The following is a 16,076-nucleotide window of genomic DNA, read 5'->3' as shown; positions in this document are numbered from 1 at the left end:
TTTACTAGAAGTATTTTATTCTGAGTTATTATATTACTCACCAATTACTTCTACTGTTACTGTTGTTCTTATTGTCCAGTTGGTAGTATTGTCATTTAGGGTGTAATCACACACATATGTTCCAGCATCTTCTTCATAGGTTGGATTCAAATAGATTTCATTATGCTTAAGTTTTAGGCTTTGTCTGTTTTTCCTACTTTTTATCTGATGACCACCCTAATGAAAAGAGAAAAAAGAAGAGGAGAGGGGAAGAGAGGAATTAGGAAAGCAATTGGAAGTCCCTTTCAGAGTTGTTGTTGCTGTTATTAAAATATATTTTAAGATATTTGGATAAGATTACCATGGCAGTAGGGCTAAGCTAAACTCTTTCCACTGAAGCCCAAAAAAAGATTTATTAGGAGTATGAAGACATTTGCCAGTTATATTAAAAAGTTGTAGTCTATAATATGTGAACATCATTGCCTTTTAAAAAATCACTTAAAATGCATGGTTGCCGCTGTGAGAATTGTGAAATCATGAACCTAATGTAAATTAAATACCTATTACTAAAGAGAAAGAAAAGTGATCACTTTTTTTGATGGACTGGGTATTTTTTATTTTGTAAATAAATTATTTTAAAAACATTTTAATGTTATTTTATGACAAATAAATCATTGTTTTGAATTGTCTGAGATTGACAATACTGTCACTACTTTTAAAGTATGAAAACTGACTAGTTTTTGAAAAGCACCTGTATTTTTCAGCTTAAAGATCACCAAGAATTTTGCTTAAATAAAATACTTGAAAATAATCCACTAACATAAAATGGAAATATTTTCCTTAAATTCAGTGGGCTTCAGACCAAGATGTAACTAAAGGTATACCTTATTTAAAGTTTGAAAGTAAATTATGAGTAACTTTGGCTAGATCATAATTCTACTTGATAGAATAAATAATGTAAATAATACCAGGTAGTAAAACACAGAATTGAAATTTACATCACTTTCTTTTTCTTATTTCTACAGTTTTAAATGGCATATTACATTGCTTATTAACGCAATAGTAAGTCTTAGCTTGCAAGTATTTTAGTGGTTGTTTGAAAAAGAGCAAGTTAATAATGTAATAGAGTTTCATTAAAAAAACAATCTTGGAAAGAATAATTTGAAACATTAATCTTAAAATAATTTTGTTTTTCTAACCAAACCACTTTTTCTTTGGTATACTTGGTATTTTCAGAATTCAAAATGTCAAACCAAATATTAAAATTTTAAATTTCAAATCATATGTCAATTTTGTGAAGAAACTGTTTTGATTCTCAAATACTTAATTTCTTAGCTGAAGAGAAAGCATTTCTAGGTTTCTATTTCATGCAACAACATACTGAGTGTGGCAAAATTCTTCAAAACTCTTACTTACAGACTTGATATATAGCAATTCAACATTCTACTTTAGAGTTGAATTTCTCAGGCTGCATTATCTGCCAAAGAAGAGTGCAAGAACATGTGGCACGTGATCATTAACTAGACCTAAAGCTATACTACCACTGAGCTTTTTCAAATTCTCAAGACAGTGACTCTTACCTTGTACCATTTTACATCTCTCCTTTTCATGTGGCTGTAGCATTTTGTCCCAGGACAAGTTATTGAATTCCCATTGCCAGCAAGAAGACTCAGCCTATTTGTTTCATAACCTGAACATTTTGCCGCCTTCTTTGTTTGAACCTCCAAGACCATTTTGAGACATGGGATTTTTTTCCTGAGTGATGCAGAAAAAAAGTTTAACATTTAATGCATAAACCAAAAAAAAAACCAAAACAATCAGTTCTTGTATAGAAATATAAGCCTTTTACTCTGTTACATACCATATCATACAGATGTATACTCCAGAAGCACTGTCCCTTACTGGTTTAAACCAAAGTGCGTCCCCTTGGAGAATAATGTTGGAGTTTTCCTTGATAGCCTTCAGTGGCTCTTTATCTTTCTGATGCCAGAACCATTTCACCTTATGTTGATTTAGAAGTGCATCGTCATAAATGTGGGTAGCAGCTCTATCGGGTATAGCGCATTGTAAAACAAACTCCTCATCATCTATTGCACGGTACCGTATTTGAGGTTCAACATGTGAACATCCTGACAAGTGGAACAAAAATGTATCAGTACCATCTGAAAGAACACACAGTCAACATGTTTAATGAAAAAAAAAATTAGAAATACTACGAAAAATATTTTTTAACGTGCCCAGATGCTAAGCTAATAATTTATTTCCTTAAACATGGAATTTGCCAATGCTCTCAAATATTTATTCAAAGGTTTCCAAAGGCTTATTAGGGCTTTTTCAAAAATCTTATGAGAAAATAACTTAAGATTTTTAGCGAACTGAAGATTTTCACATAGGTGCTAACCTGTTAAACTTGAGCCTTGTAGAAGAGCAGATGTAGGTCTTCCAGCTCTCCTCATATTAATGGAGAAAGATTGATATAAACCTGAAGAAGTAGAGCCTGCCTGCTGCACTCACTATTTAGGGTAAGATTGACAAGCAGTATCGTCTCACTGCTTTCATATCTTCCTGCTCTCATTTTTCTGTTACCGTCACTAAAATTAGACAAATTTTTGGATTCTGAAAGCTGTGGTCGCCCATCCTAACTCTGATCTCTGACTGACCTTGCTGCATAACCTGTTCTGCCAGTCAGGCTGTGGTAACTCTCATCAATACAGCAGGATTTCACTTCAACAGAAAGAAGAACACAAATCCTTCAGTTCCTGCCCATGTGGGAGACTTGGCAGTTTCAGTTTCTCTCTGTGAACTGAATTGTATCAAGCTCCTCCAGATAAATTGTGCAAATGGGAGACTGATATATTGGTCTCATCCTGCCTTTCTCTTCCTTCTGCTCCCCAGCAGGCTTGGGCCACCTGTTGGAGATTTGAAGGAGTCACAGAAGCAATTCATTTTCTCCATTTGGTTCTCAGAAGTTGTATTTTACAATTGCCCTTTTAACTGGGGAACTGAATTTTGAATCATATTTAGGGTAAACTGCATTGCCAATACTTAAAAAGCTTGCAGAAAGGTTAGAAACAGATGGTTGCCTGACACAAGCAGGAACAGGTGCAAGAAAAACTCATGAAGGCATGGCAAAATGCAGATTCACTTTTCTCAGCTGTCAGAAAGCACCACAAACACTAAAAGTCACCAAAGCAAAGTCTTACCTGGCAAGTTAATCTCTCTAACTTCTGCCCCACTGACAAATAATGCTAGGATCCAGCACAAAGTGAGCATGATTTTCATTATCAGTTTTGGTTGATATTCTGAGACATTTTCTTTATGAACCATCTTGCTTTCTGCAAAAGAGCAAAACAGAGTTCATGGGGTTTTTTGTAAATAATAGTCTGATAAGATAAATAGGCAATTACAAAATCAGCCTTTATTTAATAATGACTGTCAGCAACAAACTGAGAAAGGCTTAACTGACACCAAAGTCCACGGAGCTCTGATGTATCTTGAAGGCGAACAGGACCAGAGTGTGTAATCTGGATTCCTTTGGGATTAAACCAAATCTGAAGATGTCCTGCAGCTATAAATGGCATTGAGTCCATGGGGTTGAAGTAGAACTGTGCAGAAGTAAAACCCTCAAAGCATGCACTGTGTGGACACCAGGTCTTCGGTTCTAACTCTCTCACCCAAGAGACATGCTCCTATCGGCCTTCATTACCAGCTAAAAAAGACATACCCTAAGACATCCATCAGGGTCATCAGAGAAACCCAAAAAACCTTTCTTCTCCTACGTGATTCACCTCTGTGTGCAGCATTGGACCTCACTTCTGCACCACAGTACTGTGCTGCACTGCTTGAATGACCGTAGCAGAGACATGTTGAACAGGGTGGCACTCACACTATCATAAGGTATCAACTCTGTGGTGTGTCATCTGTCAGCTGAGACTGGGAACACCCAGGGGACTTGTGAGGTGGTCAAAAAAGCAGTTAGCTGCACCCAAACCCTTGCATTACATGTATTGTATGAAGTGTTTTGTCTCTCCTATTAAGAGGTTTGATCTGTGTCACACAGCCTGTCAGCCACAGGGCTAGAGGGAAGGCAGGCTATCAAGCATGCATATTAAACAGCTATGGCTTAATTTGGGTATTTAGTAAGAACCTATACAATGGCTGTGGCTGACATATCTGGAGTGCCTGATTCAGGATCTCAGTGAGTAAAGGCCATATGCTTTGCTGATGTTCACATAGTGCAACGAAGACATCAAAGAGATTTTTACTTTGCTCATTTGGCTACAGAGTGACTCTGCATTTCCACAACTGCCAGAGAGGCACTGAGTCAGTCCAAGGGGAAAAAAGGTCAGGCAAAGGCTAGTCCCCTGTCTGTTGGCACCTTATGCAAATCAGACACAACTCACACAGGCAGGCAGCAAGAGAGCATACAGATCACAATGACCTAGCAAGAGAAGTGGCAGGAACTCCCGCTCTGCACTTTTTCAGGCAGCTATTCTGTGCAGAGAGGAGCACTTTAGTCACCATTCTCTTCCGCATGTCTCTATTCCTTGCAAGTGAATGGAAAGTTCTATTTTTACACTCAGAGGTCGCATGGAGTAGGTCAACTCATTTGCCTTAACCCATCCTGGTGCTTTATTACAGATTGGCTGCTGCCAACCGCCATTGCCCCATACATCTTTTAAAATCATCCTGAAACTCCAAGCCAATAAGTATGTTTGAATAAAGAGACAGTTTCCTACCAGCACTGGGCAAAAGCTCTCCTAAACTTCAAGAAGACTGTCTTACCCACTGCAAAAAGATCAATGGATCCTGACTCTTCAATCTGCATCTATGACAATCGTAAAGACCTCTCTCAAGGCATTCATTAGGGCTGCATCCCTAGCCCTATTAATAGTGTATAAAACAAAGGATGATGTTTTGAGTTATGTCACTCATCAGCCCACATGACAAAGCGAAGTGGTGCCAGCAGCAAGCAGGATCTAAGGGCCTTGTGTGTGATTCAGTGCTGCAGTCTCTTGAGCAGGTGAGCTGATGTAGTGGGTCACTGTTCTCATAAAGGGAAATGTTTCACCTACTTCTCCATCCTGCCCACTCTCCACTCCCTTGATCACAGGCAAATGGTCCAGCTTCCCTCCTGTCACAGCTCTGATCCTTTCTGGTGGCTAATTCAATCTCTTAAGCCACCAGAAGCTACCTGAGGAGTGTCTAAACTGGCACAAGATAAACAGTGTATGCATTTACTTCCCAGCTGACAGTTTGTCTGTAATTGAGGACATGCAGACTACATGTAGCAAAATCTCATTAAGTGACCATTTAATAATGCCAGTTAACTCTCTCCTCTCCAGTTTATTACCAAGATAGTAATGCACTCTGCAAGCTCAAAAAGGCCACTACAAATGGGGAAGAAGTCTGAAAGGGAGGGTTAAGTAATGAATGTTATAGCTTTGGTTAGCAAACTGTATAATTTTCTGCTGTCTTTGGCTAGTCATGGGAAAATACACCACTGCTGATTTTTTTGCTAACTGGTAACACTTTTACTAGAGATCCTCAGAAACTTTGTATTTTTATAGTGCTTTAAAAGTATGGTAGCATGTGAAATTAAGAAGTGTCGTCTTGCAAGTGTACTTGACAGGAAGAGAGACATCCACAGCAGAAGCGGGCAGCAAGGACAAAAGGAGCGGAGTACCCAAACCAGGATAATCTTAAACTGACCATTCAGGTGTTTTTGCACTGCAGGTGGACTCAAGGTGATTCGGTGACTCAATATATTCAGTGACTCATTCTATCTTAGTCATTTTTTGCCAGAGAACAAAAGCACTCTACTCTGGGCAACATATTATCAAGAGTCTCTCCGCTTTCTCTGCCATGTACAGAGCCATGCTATCTTATCCTTAGTCTAGGGATTTAAGATGCCATTTAATCGGAAAGTGACTTACATACAAAGGAAACTAAAGTGGTCTTAACATAATTTCCTGTGGTAAAAAAAAAAAAAAAAAAATAAAAAATTTTAAAAAAATAAAGAAGTGAGAGAAGAATAAGAACTGTATCGTTTTGCTTTTGTTTCAACTCTAAAGGCACCCTCACAAAAAAAAAAAAAAAAAAATTGTATTTCATACAATTGTAGAATCATAGAATCATTTTAGTCAGAAGAGACCCTGAAGGTCATTGAGTGAAACAGTAAATAGCATTTTGTGTGTCTTTACATAAAATATAAGCAAAAGAAAATGAAATCAATATCTTGAGAGCTGCACCAAGTTTCATAATATTGCTGAAGTCTAGTAAAGAGTGACATGCCACAGTCTTCCAATCAACTATTCTGATTCTGATGAAAATCACTTCAGCATCAGGTCTATCAGGCAAACTTAATCCGATTCTAAGAGTAAGATTAGTAATAGTTACATAGGAGAATAAAAAAACTTCACCATACCTATCAAGAAAAAAATATCTAATGAAGCTACTTACTAAGACACTACTGTTTTGTCTGACCAAGAAATTAAAACCAAACTACTTTAAAATTCACATTCAAAGACAATGAAACCAACTCACCTGAAAAGCAGATAGGGCAGGAAAGGCTAAACTCTCAAGGTAAAAGATATAATTTTAAAAAAGTTATCTGAAAATCTTACCTGCACATCCTACGCTACATGATAAGAATTGTGGTTAGGTCTAGCTGTGCACTGCGTTGAGACTGTTTCCTTTACAGGAATTTCCTCTACCTCATTGTCATCATCCCTTCCTTTCTCAGTTTTGTTGTGTTAGGTTCAAAATTTCCGGGTCATCTTCTTGTAAAAAGAACAGTGGAAAAAACTTTGTCCCTAGTAAAAGATCAAAGCCTTTTGGGTTCTAAATTCTTTGTGTGCAAAAATACATTGAACTTTGTAGTTTACTTCATTTAAGAGCAGGAAGTGTGAAAGTTTATTTCTTTTTTACCCAAATGCTGCTATGAAATCCAGAAGAGAGCCACATTTCTGCCCAATACTGAACAATATTCACTATATCACTATAAGAACCAAGTTCTCCTTACACTTAGTCTCCTTTCTACTTTCCATGCTCACCACAGTTGGGTACTGGGAGCGGGCTGTGACACAACATTACTTTCTATCGGTGTCCTTGCAGTTGAGCCTTGTTGGTTACCGCAACACAGCATTGGCAGAAAGAGAAAAGAAAAGCACTAATGAATATGAGCCCTCTGTGACTTTCCCCTGCTAGGCAGGCAGAGCACTTTAACACAGAGACCCACACAGTCCAGCTCCTCTTCTAGGGTTCCTATATGTGTGTGAAAACCATCAAAGACAGACTGCACAGTGACTCAAAATACCTAAAAGCATCTGAGAGCACCTAGTCATCATTTCGGACCCCACTTCTCCCTGTAGAGGTCATGTAAATATATAGGTCCATCAGTTTGCACCAGGGTTTTTTCAAGAACAGTAGGACTTGTTTCTTCTTTTCTTGTCTGAAGTTCACTCTCTTTACTGAAAATTGGGTTGATTACTCTATTTCTACAAGAAGCTTTTTGCTATATAAGAGGATATTTCAATGTCGCCTCTGTTTGTACACATACCTTTAGGTGATGGTCACTATTAATGCTTGGTTATAAGCAGCATCACACACCTGTACTTCCCAGGTTCATATTTAACATTTGCTGCTAGAGTTAGTTTATAATATAGAGGGTAAAGGACTGGTCTAGAATAGCCTCCTTGCTTCCTCCGTCTCCCCCCCCACCACAACCCTGTTCACTCACTCACTCACTCACTCACTCACTCACTCACTCACTCACTCACTCACTCACTCACTCACTCACTCACTCACTCACACATTTAGCATATTTTATACTATAGCTCCAGGAAAATCCAGCCTGCCTGCTCAGGAGTGTTTCCCCACCCCTGTGGAAAGTCAAGGTGGGTGTCCATATCTTACCTTGTCCATCTCACATTTGCTCAAGCATTTTGACAGCCTAGAAGCAGGGGGGAAATGCACATCTCAGTGTGTATGTAGCATAGTTTTACAGTACTGAGAAGATTACTTCTCTTTAGTCTTCTGGTGCTATTCTGGCTTGACACATTACATATCACCTCCTACTCTGCCCAGCTATAGTTAACACTGAGTGGGTAAGAAATTTTCCTCTCCAATTATGTTCTACACTGAGTCATTTGTGTTTGTTCTGCTGTCACAGGAGGTGTCTGAACAATATCTAAACATGAACTCTGTACATTTTGTAAATTACACAGTCAGTGAAATGGCATACAGGCTTATGGACCAGTAGGTTAACTCACCCACATTACTCCTCTGTGAAATAAGGGAAGATGGTGTTATTTAGTACAAATTTGCTGCACCACAGTACATTCTGCCCTGGGCATCAGGATGTAATATGGCCAGTGCCACAGAAGTACTCTGGAAGTACTAATAGCTTAACAGATCACTTGTGGACAGAGAAAGAGCAAAGAAAATACTCACCACCCAGGCCTTTAAAATCTTTTCACTCTCATAATCTTTAGTGGTTAATTAGAAAAGGCTGTCTAATATCTCAAATTCCATGCCAACCCCTTCTTACCTTTGTTGATAGTCTAGCCTGCTTACTGCAAGCCAAGAAACATAAAACTGACAAGGACAACCATTATGTTATTGTGGGTTTACTTTCAGAAACTTACTGAGCTCCAACACAGAAACAGGTCTGAATAGTTCCCCCAGTACTCCCATAGGAGACTTTACTGTTCTAATGGCATTAATGTCTTTTGTAAATTTATTCATGGCTACATGTCTGTGTGAATACTGCTCCTTAGCCTAAACGGCTCTTCTTTTTAGTGCTTTTTCCTTTTCTGTATGCGTTTGTTGACAACACTCCTATTCCTTCCCCTATTCATTTTACCAGCCTAAACAATTTCAACTCTTCCAGAAATCCTTCCCGCAATTCTCCTGGTGAACCTCATGGCTCTGCCTTGCAGATCTCAAGGTCTCACTTCACTGATATTTGCACTGTATCATTTGATTTTCCTTCATCATGCTGGCAACTGGCAACAATCCTGAGGTTCTCATGAGTTTTCATTCCCAAAGTATGACTTCCTTCCTTGTAGCAGAATTGTTGCTGCTAGTCCCTAGAGGCAGTATCTTCCTTAAGTACTACATAAATAAATGTGCTTAATATACTACCTATTAAGCCATCGTATACAGACAGGAGACGTTGCTATCACAGCTGAGATGAATATTTAGGTTCAAGTCTGGATACCTGAACTCAGAAACAAGGTGTACCCTACGATGAAGTCCCTCTTTTCTAGGGATGTTCAGACTATTTCTAGCATGTACTGACAGCTCTTCCTGAACAGACACAGTCACTTGTGAATTTGCCCAGTTGTTTTTAAAAAGACAGATTCGTACAACATTACAAATAGTTTTGGAACCTCTTCTGGAATAACATTCCTTCAGCATAGTCAAAAAAAACCTCAAACAGCTGCAATTTTTCTGCAATGTGTAGTAAACTCTTTGTAACCACATATTGAAATGAGGTGCCCAGCATGTGACTGAAATTGGATTAAGTATGGCAGTGGTCAAAAGAATCAAGAGCAATAAGCTGTGAACCTATTTGATTATCTTTCATAAATACCTTAAACCATCAACATAGTGAACTCTACTATTTTTGTATTGGATATGTAATAAGCAACAAATACATTACACTGGACCGTGGTATATCTTGCTGATATACATACTATATCTCACTAATAGAAGCCAAATGGGAGACCAAAACAATACAATATAAGAGACAAATCCCTGTGATGAGTTGTTTATACTTTTAGCTGAAAATGAAACTAAAAAAGTGTGGTCTATCTGCAGCTGCTTTCACTGAAGTTGAGGAAATTTGGATTGTTGAACCACAGGAAGCTGTCGTGAGCTGGTCAAAACTGGAATAGATTCTTGTGGAGCCTTTTTTCCTTGTATTTTACATAACTTGTGGCTACTGTGGAGAGCTTGGTAACTACTGTTTCACTCAGGCATTTTATCTAATTATAGCTACTAAATCAGAAAACTATTTTCCAAAAATGTGATCACATTTTCTTTTTCAAGACACTGAATACTTTTCAGCTATGTCATAAGCATTTCACTAGGAATGGCAATATTTCAAACATTTGGTTAAATATATATAGAATCTAATGATGTAAAAGTTGCCTCTTCTGTGCAAGCCAGACTTCTACAATGAAAGAAAGATACAAAAGGACAGCTTTAGTATGGAACCACACTTCTAGAATAACTTTACAAGCCAGACTCACGTGTCTAGTTTCTTATCTTCTTTATTTTCTTGCCATTTTTAATCATTTTTTACCATTTACCCCTCATTTGCAAGTTCTACCTCTACTCATATCTCTGTAAAAAATGCAGATGGCAATGGAGGAACAGAAGCACTTATAGTAGGAAGAAATTATGGATATGGAATTAGACATGGTGTACAATTTGGAGGGACCACTTCACTTCAAGTGTCTCCAGACTTGGTGCAGACACTGAAGGTGGACACACAGGACAGGGCACAACTATAATTCATGAACCTTATACATTTCCAGGCCCTTACACAGTACTGAACTATAGTACTGATACTATATACAATAGTCCCAACTCCTCCCAAAATTTATGTTCAACTTATCAATAGATAAGAAGACTTCTTTGATATTTTTTTCTTCCAGACTGCATTGTGTATGATAGAAAGTGGTTAAACAGCAACACTAAAAAAACGCAGGCACACTATGCTCTCACAGTCAGTACCATGTTGTAGCATATGCATGAAAAATATGAATCTTTGAGACTACTGTCTTACAACACCTGTATTCTCACTGATCACATCTGCATCCTCCTCTGGGAAATTACATATTCCAATCATCTGTTTGGATTTGGCTTTGTTTAAATTTTTCTACTGTACAAATATGACATCTATTGTTTGTGGAAAGCAGGTCAAACAACACTCTTGCTTTTTATTGCATTTTTTTCTACTTGCTGAAATTTTGATTTTTTACTCTTACTGCTCTCTAACTGCAGCAAAAACAGAAGCCACATATGTGGAGAGGGGGAAATAAAGTTTTATTAAGTACAAAAATGGAACAAAAATGCATTATAAATCTATGGATATGGATATGGAATTAGACATGGTGTACAATTTGGAGGGACCACTTCACTTCAGGTGTCTCCAGACTTGGTGCAGACACTGAAGGTGGACACACAGGACAGGGCACAACTATAATTCATGAACCTTATACATTTCCAGGCCCTTACACAGTACTGAACTATCACGTGAATTCACTTATAAGTTGACACATGCATAATCAGGCAAATCAACACAACTACTATTTATAAAAGTCACATTAGCAGCTCCTTTTCTATAGGCACTGGTAAACAGAAAGCAGACATTTCCAAGCCTGAATTACTGAAATCAGTAATTCAGGATATAAGAGCAATAACAACAACATCTGGTGTTAATATAAGCATACATATCCTTAATTTCCCTTGTTTCCCTTTATCACAGCATGGGCAGTGATGATTCACTACAGAGATTAAATGACTGTGTCACAATACCACTCTGTGCAAAAATACTTGCCCTTTCACAGATATTGAGTAGTTCGATGTACTACATTTGAATGCCTATTTTGCTGGCATTCAAACAACTTTGGAGTTAATACTTTTTAGCTTTCAGCCTTCCTTATGTATAGTCCTCTGGTACTGTGTAAAATCTGAAGGGGCCTCAAAAAGTATGCAAGTATAACTAGTATCATTCCACATTACTGGAAAATGTGAAATCAAAATGTTTTGCATTGTGCTTTGTGCTATAAGTCCTAAGCAGAATCAAATTTCTGCTCCTTGTGCAGATTGCTGAGGAAACTCTCTGGGACAGCATTTAGCATTAGGGTTAACATCGTCCTAGCCACTGTAACGGTTTCTACATTCTTCTCAAATCTCAGACTGGGCCTTTTATGAACGCTATCTTCCCAAAATAAGTCTGCAGATTGTGTTTTCAAGTAGTTAGCAAAAAGCACAGTTTTCTGCAGCATCTTCTGTCTCCAGAACTGTTATACGACTGCATTAAAGTCACAGCCCTCAGTCCGTGTTTGAGGCCCTTCTGAGCCTAGGTCAAGATTATTATAGTGCCCTTTGGTGTTTGTCTTGGTAGGTTTCGCTGGCATCAGGTACCGAAGGTTCTTCCAAAATCTGGAATTCACAGGAAGAGATTTATCTTTTTTCCACTTCACAACCGTCTTTGATGGCAAAAGAGACAGTGATTCTGGCAAGAAATTGTAGTCACTTATAGGCATATATTCAATTAATATGATCTTAGTTTTCCTTTCAACTAGGGCTTTATGCAGTCCACTCTCAAGTTCATATATGGCTCTGTCAGAAACATAGTTCTGGCTCAGTATAACGATTAATCTTCGGCTTTTGTCAATGAATGAATGGATATCATCAACAACCGCTGCAAATTAAAGATAAATGTGTTATTAAACTAAATTGAAAGGATAGGCACTGGATTGACTTATCCTTTAACAATCACAAATGTACCAAAAATGTTACACTTATAAAGTGACAGCATGTTAGCATCTTGTACCTAAGAAGAAATTAATACACATTACAGATAAAGAGTCTGCAAAAATGAGCTTAGGTATAGACAAATCTTGTCCTCTGGAGCAGACAAAGCCCACATGCAATCTCCAGATATCCTACACAGCTGCCTGTCTGTAGTCACACAGATAGAAGGTAAAAGCAAAATGTATTTTTCCTCCAACGAGACATATCTTTCCTTTTTCATAACAGATATCATTGGCATGATTCCCCAGAAAGTCGCCAAAATCAACCTCTTTCCAAATATTTAGTAACTCTCAGGTTAGTCCTATCTTTATGTCACCCAAAAACCCAAATCTATTGTCAGAAACAGAAGGTTTAGAAGACTAGCATGTGAAGACAGAGTGAGTTTCAATAGTGTTTTAGACCCACGACTTTGTCACGACAAATGATGCCTGAATCAAATGGTGACAAACTTCAAACATCCATGCACCAAACTGAATTCTCACACACAACTTCCTGTGCTTGCTTTAGGACCATGGGACAACAAGGTCTACAGAAACCAGAGATCTAGAAAACATGCCTTACAGGGAAAGGCAGAGCAAACTGCAAGAGTAGTCTAAAGAAGAGAAAACTGAGAGAATTAATTTGACAGGGGTATTGCAACCCACCAAAGGCTCCTGTAAATAGAAGGAAATAGTCTGTTTTCCGTATTCACAATGAATCAGAATAGATAAAAAGGAATAAGCTAAAACAATTGCCAGGAAATAAGCCAAAATTTTTGAAATAATCAGGCCAAAAAAAAATGGAAAGGCTTTCCTTTAATCCTTAAGGAGAGAGAATAACTGGAAAAAACATGGCTTGGGAGAATTGTGGCACCTCTCAGGCTAGAAAAATATGTCAGGAATGGACACAATGAGAGAAGATCCGGCCTTGTGAATGAGGCTGAGTGACTTTATCGTTCTGTGCTTTTAACAATGAAATCCTATTACTCAACTAGGTCTTTTAACTAAATGGAATACCCCACTATCTTTTTTCCAAGCGTCTGCAAAAGGCTACCTATCCACAGGTCATTTAGAGAAACAAAATTCCATGTTTTCATTTCTATTTTGTTATGACATCCATTACGCTCACCAAATGGTTTCAAACACCACAGTGAAGATAACATGAGAATAAGAGAATATGAGAACATGAGAATAAATAGTACCAAAGATACCAGCTGCTCTGTGCAGTAAATGTGAGTTCATTCACAGTCGACACCTGCTCTCAGCAATAACAGTATAAGAGCTTTGTGAGACATCTGACCTCTTCTGTGCTGTCACCTTAACTTTCTCTATGCTAGTTTCTTCATCTGTTCATCTTGGTTTTGTGTAATTAAAGATAAGTATATGTGTGTAGGTGTATACAAACTCATAAATACATCTATAAAATATGTAAAATGTGCAGTTGAATTTTGCATTCACGTAGTTTAGATCAGATGAAAAATGTAGCATTTCAATGCACAAGACATTTGACAGAATTCCTTCTGATAACAGACTTTTACGTTTGTGTGAAAATGATGTGCCTATTTAATGACAAGAATATTCAATACACTTACCTCCTCCAGGGGAAATATCCCTCTCAAATACACACAACTTGTACCCAAAGTTTTCTTCTAATATTGTGGGTAAAATCTTCAAAGCAAATTCTCTCTCTTCTTCACTAGGAGAAATGCAATCCTTCAGGTAAGACACAAATGCATCATATTCTTTTCCATCTGGAAAGAAATCACCAATTTTTGTCTTGTTAGAAACCATTAGAAGTACAGGATCTGATCCACCATTCTGGGTTTCAAAGTTACTGTCTCAGTAGCAAAGCATCTAGAAATTCTTGTTCTTTCCTTTAATACCCTGAACAGTCTTCAAACAAAAAAGAAATCCTGAATCAGTTTAAATTTGATACAAAAGATTCTGATCGCATTTGGCAAATATTTGAAAGTAACATATTATTTCTACCTTAAGGTGCTTTTTTTAAAAAAAAAAATCAGGTTAATATAACCAGACTGTTCCACATCTGTGATGATCAAGAAAATGAAGGGAAGCAAAAATGTGTCTGTAACCTGATAAGAATGCTATTTAAGTGATACTGCAAATTTCCAAGTTTATTTTACTCTTTGTCTAAAACTATCAAGTAGTTGTGTAGAATGGGTACTGGGAAAAGAGGATAAACCAATTTATTATTTTAATTATGAAACTATACCATATTTGGTTATGCTTTGATCAGTAATTTACGAAGACAAAACCCAAGACTAATTCAGAGGCCAGGTCTACCACATTGAGCTTCTTCCCCTGTGTTTATCTGCTCTTACTGCCCCAGGTGTAAAACAAACTCATTTTAACACCTGACCATCAAGTTCTTTCACACATTCTTTGCTGTTTCTACTCACAAAACTCCTGGATTTATTTCCTCTCTTCCTCAGAGATGATTGTTTTATAGAACCTGCCAGAAACTAATTTTTAATCTATACACTTATTTCAATGTCAGCATTAGCCAAGTCATACCTCCAGCAGTGTCGTCTCTTTTGCATATGTTCCTGTAAAATAGAACTAAGTCGACTCTAAACATGACACAGACAAACACTGCAGCTACAGCAACACACAGAAATAGTACAGCAAGGACCATTCCAGTTGTAAACACGTACACAGGCAGATCTCTGGTGTTCCCTGTAAAACAGAATCCCAGGAAATCACAGCCTTAACGAGAGTATTATGTGACAAAATTACTGTATTCAATACTTATGGCATCTTAAAATCACTCCAAAAAAATCACAATGTTGATGTGAATCCTTTCTTGCTAATACTTCAAGCACATATGCATGCCATTTGTCCTGCGATGGAGAAGAACTACAGAACATAGATAACTCTAAAAACTGGAGAAACAATCTTGCATGCATTCATACAACCTCCACACACATAAATGAACTGCATATGGGATCAAGACTGACACTACGGATCCTCAGAGAGGTACAGCATCCCAACTGGTAATCAACTACTTTTATGACAAGTTTTTTTCAGATTCTTTATTATTTCCTGTTATCCTCTACCTTTCACCCCTCTCTCATTTGATTCATAACAGTCCTCAAAGTCTCCTTTAATTTCTTTGGCCAAGATTTTTTTTTCCTTCTGTCTTTGGTCTCCTTCAGGCTTTTTTTTTTCCTTTTTTCTTTTTTTCTTTTTTCTTTTTTTTATTTATTTTTTCTTTTTTCTTTTTTTCTTTTTTCTTTTTTCTTTTTTTTCATTATTATTCTGTTATTTTTGTATTCTTAGTGCCAAATATAGTTTTTTAACCATTAAATCTTTGTGAAGACTTTATGAAGGCACTGTCAAGTCACGCTCATTGTAGTCTGTATTTAATTTGATTTATTACATGCACCATCTTTTGACTAGTCTGTTTTCACATATTTTCTCCCAGTAATGTTAGGAAAGGTCTGAGAGAGACGCAAAACAAGAAGGGAATACTCATTTGTCATGAATCTCCAGGCTGACTGGAGTGTAAATGTGAAGTACTACTATAGGGCAGAGGTCGGCTTT

General features: G+C 37.4%; 1 protein-coding gene across 6 annotated transcripts in view; it reads right to left on the bottom strand.

The window, feature by feature from the left end:
* LOC309444812 (interleukin-18 receptor 1-like) overlaps positions 1-16,076 on the bottom strand; it is a 41,880-nt gene that overhangs the window by 10,426 nt on the left and 15,378 nt on the right. For 3 of the 6 annotated variants that reach the window (XM_082062940.1, XM_082062942.1, XM_082062941.1), the window contains 6 exons: positions 15,048-15,209; positions 14,105-14,263; positions 3,183-3,314; positions 1,841-2,108; positions 1,560-1,734; positions 42-216 (listed from right to left, as the gene is read on the bottom strand). In XM_082062940.1, the coding sequence (XP_081919066.1) occupies positions 42-216; positions 1,560-1,734; positions 1,841-2,108; positions 3,183-3,314; positions 14,105-14,263; positions 15,048-15,209 (1,071 nt within the window). Of the gene's footprint in view, positions 1-41; positions 217-1,395; positions 1,457-1,559; positions 1,735-1,840; positions 2,109-3,182; positions 3,315-11,244; positions 12,422-14,104; positions 14,264-15,047; positions 15,210-16,076 lie in introns of those variants that run through there. The other 3 variants (XM_082062944.1, XM_082062943.1, XM_082062945.1) reach the window with 3 other exon arrangements.

This window comes from Streptopelia decaocto, assembly GCF_964273445.1.
Source record: "Streptopelia decaocto genome assembly, chromosome: 1".
Lineage (NCBI taxonomy): Eukaryota > Metazoa > Chordata > Aves > Columbiformes > Columbidae > Streptopelia > Streptopelia decaocto.
The sequence above is the reverse complement of the archived record's forward strand: the minus strand, read 5'-3'. Positions and strand labels throughout refer to the sequence as shown.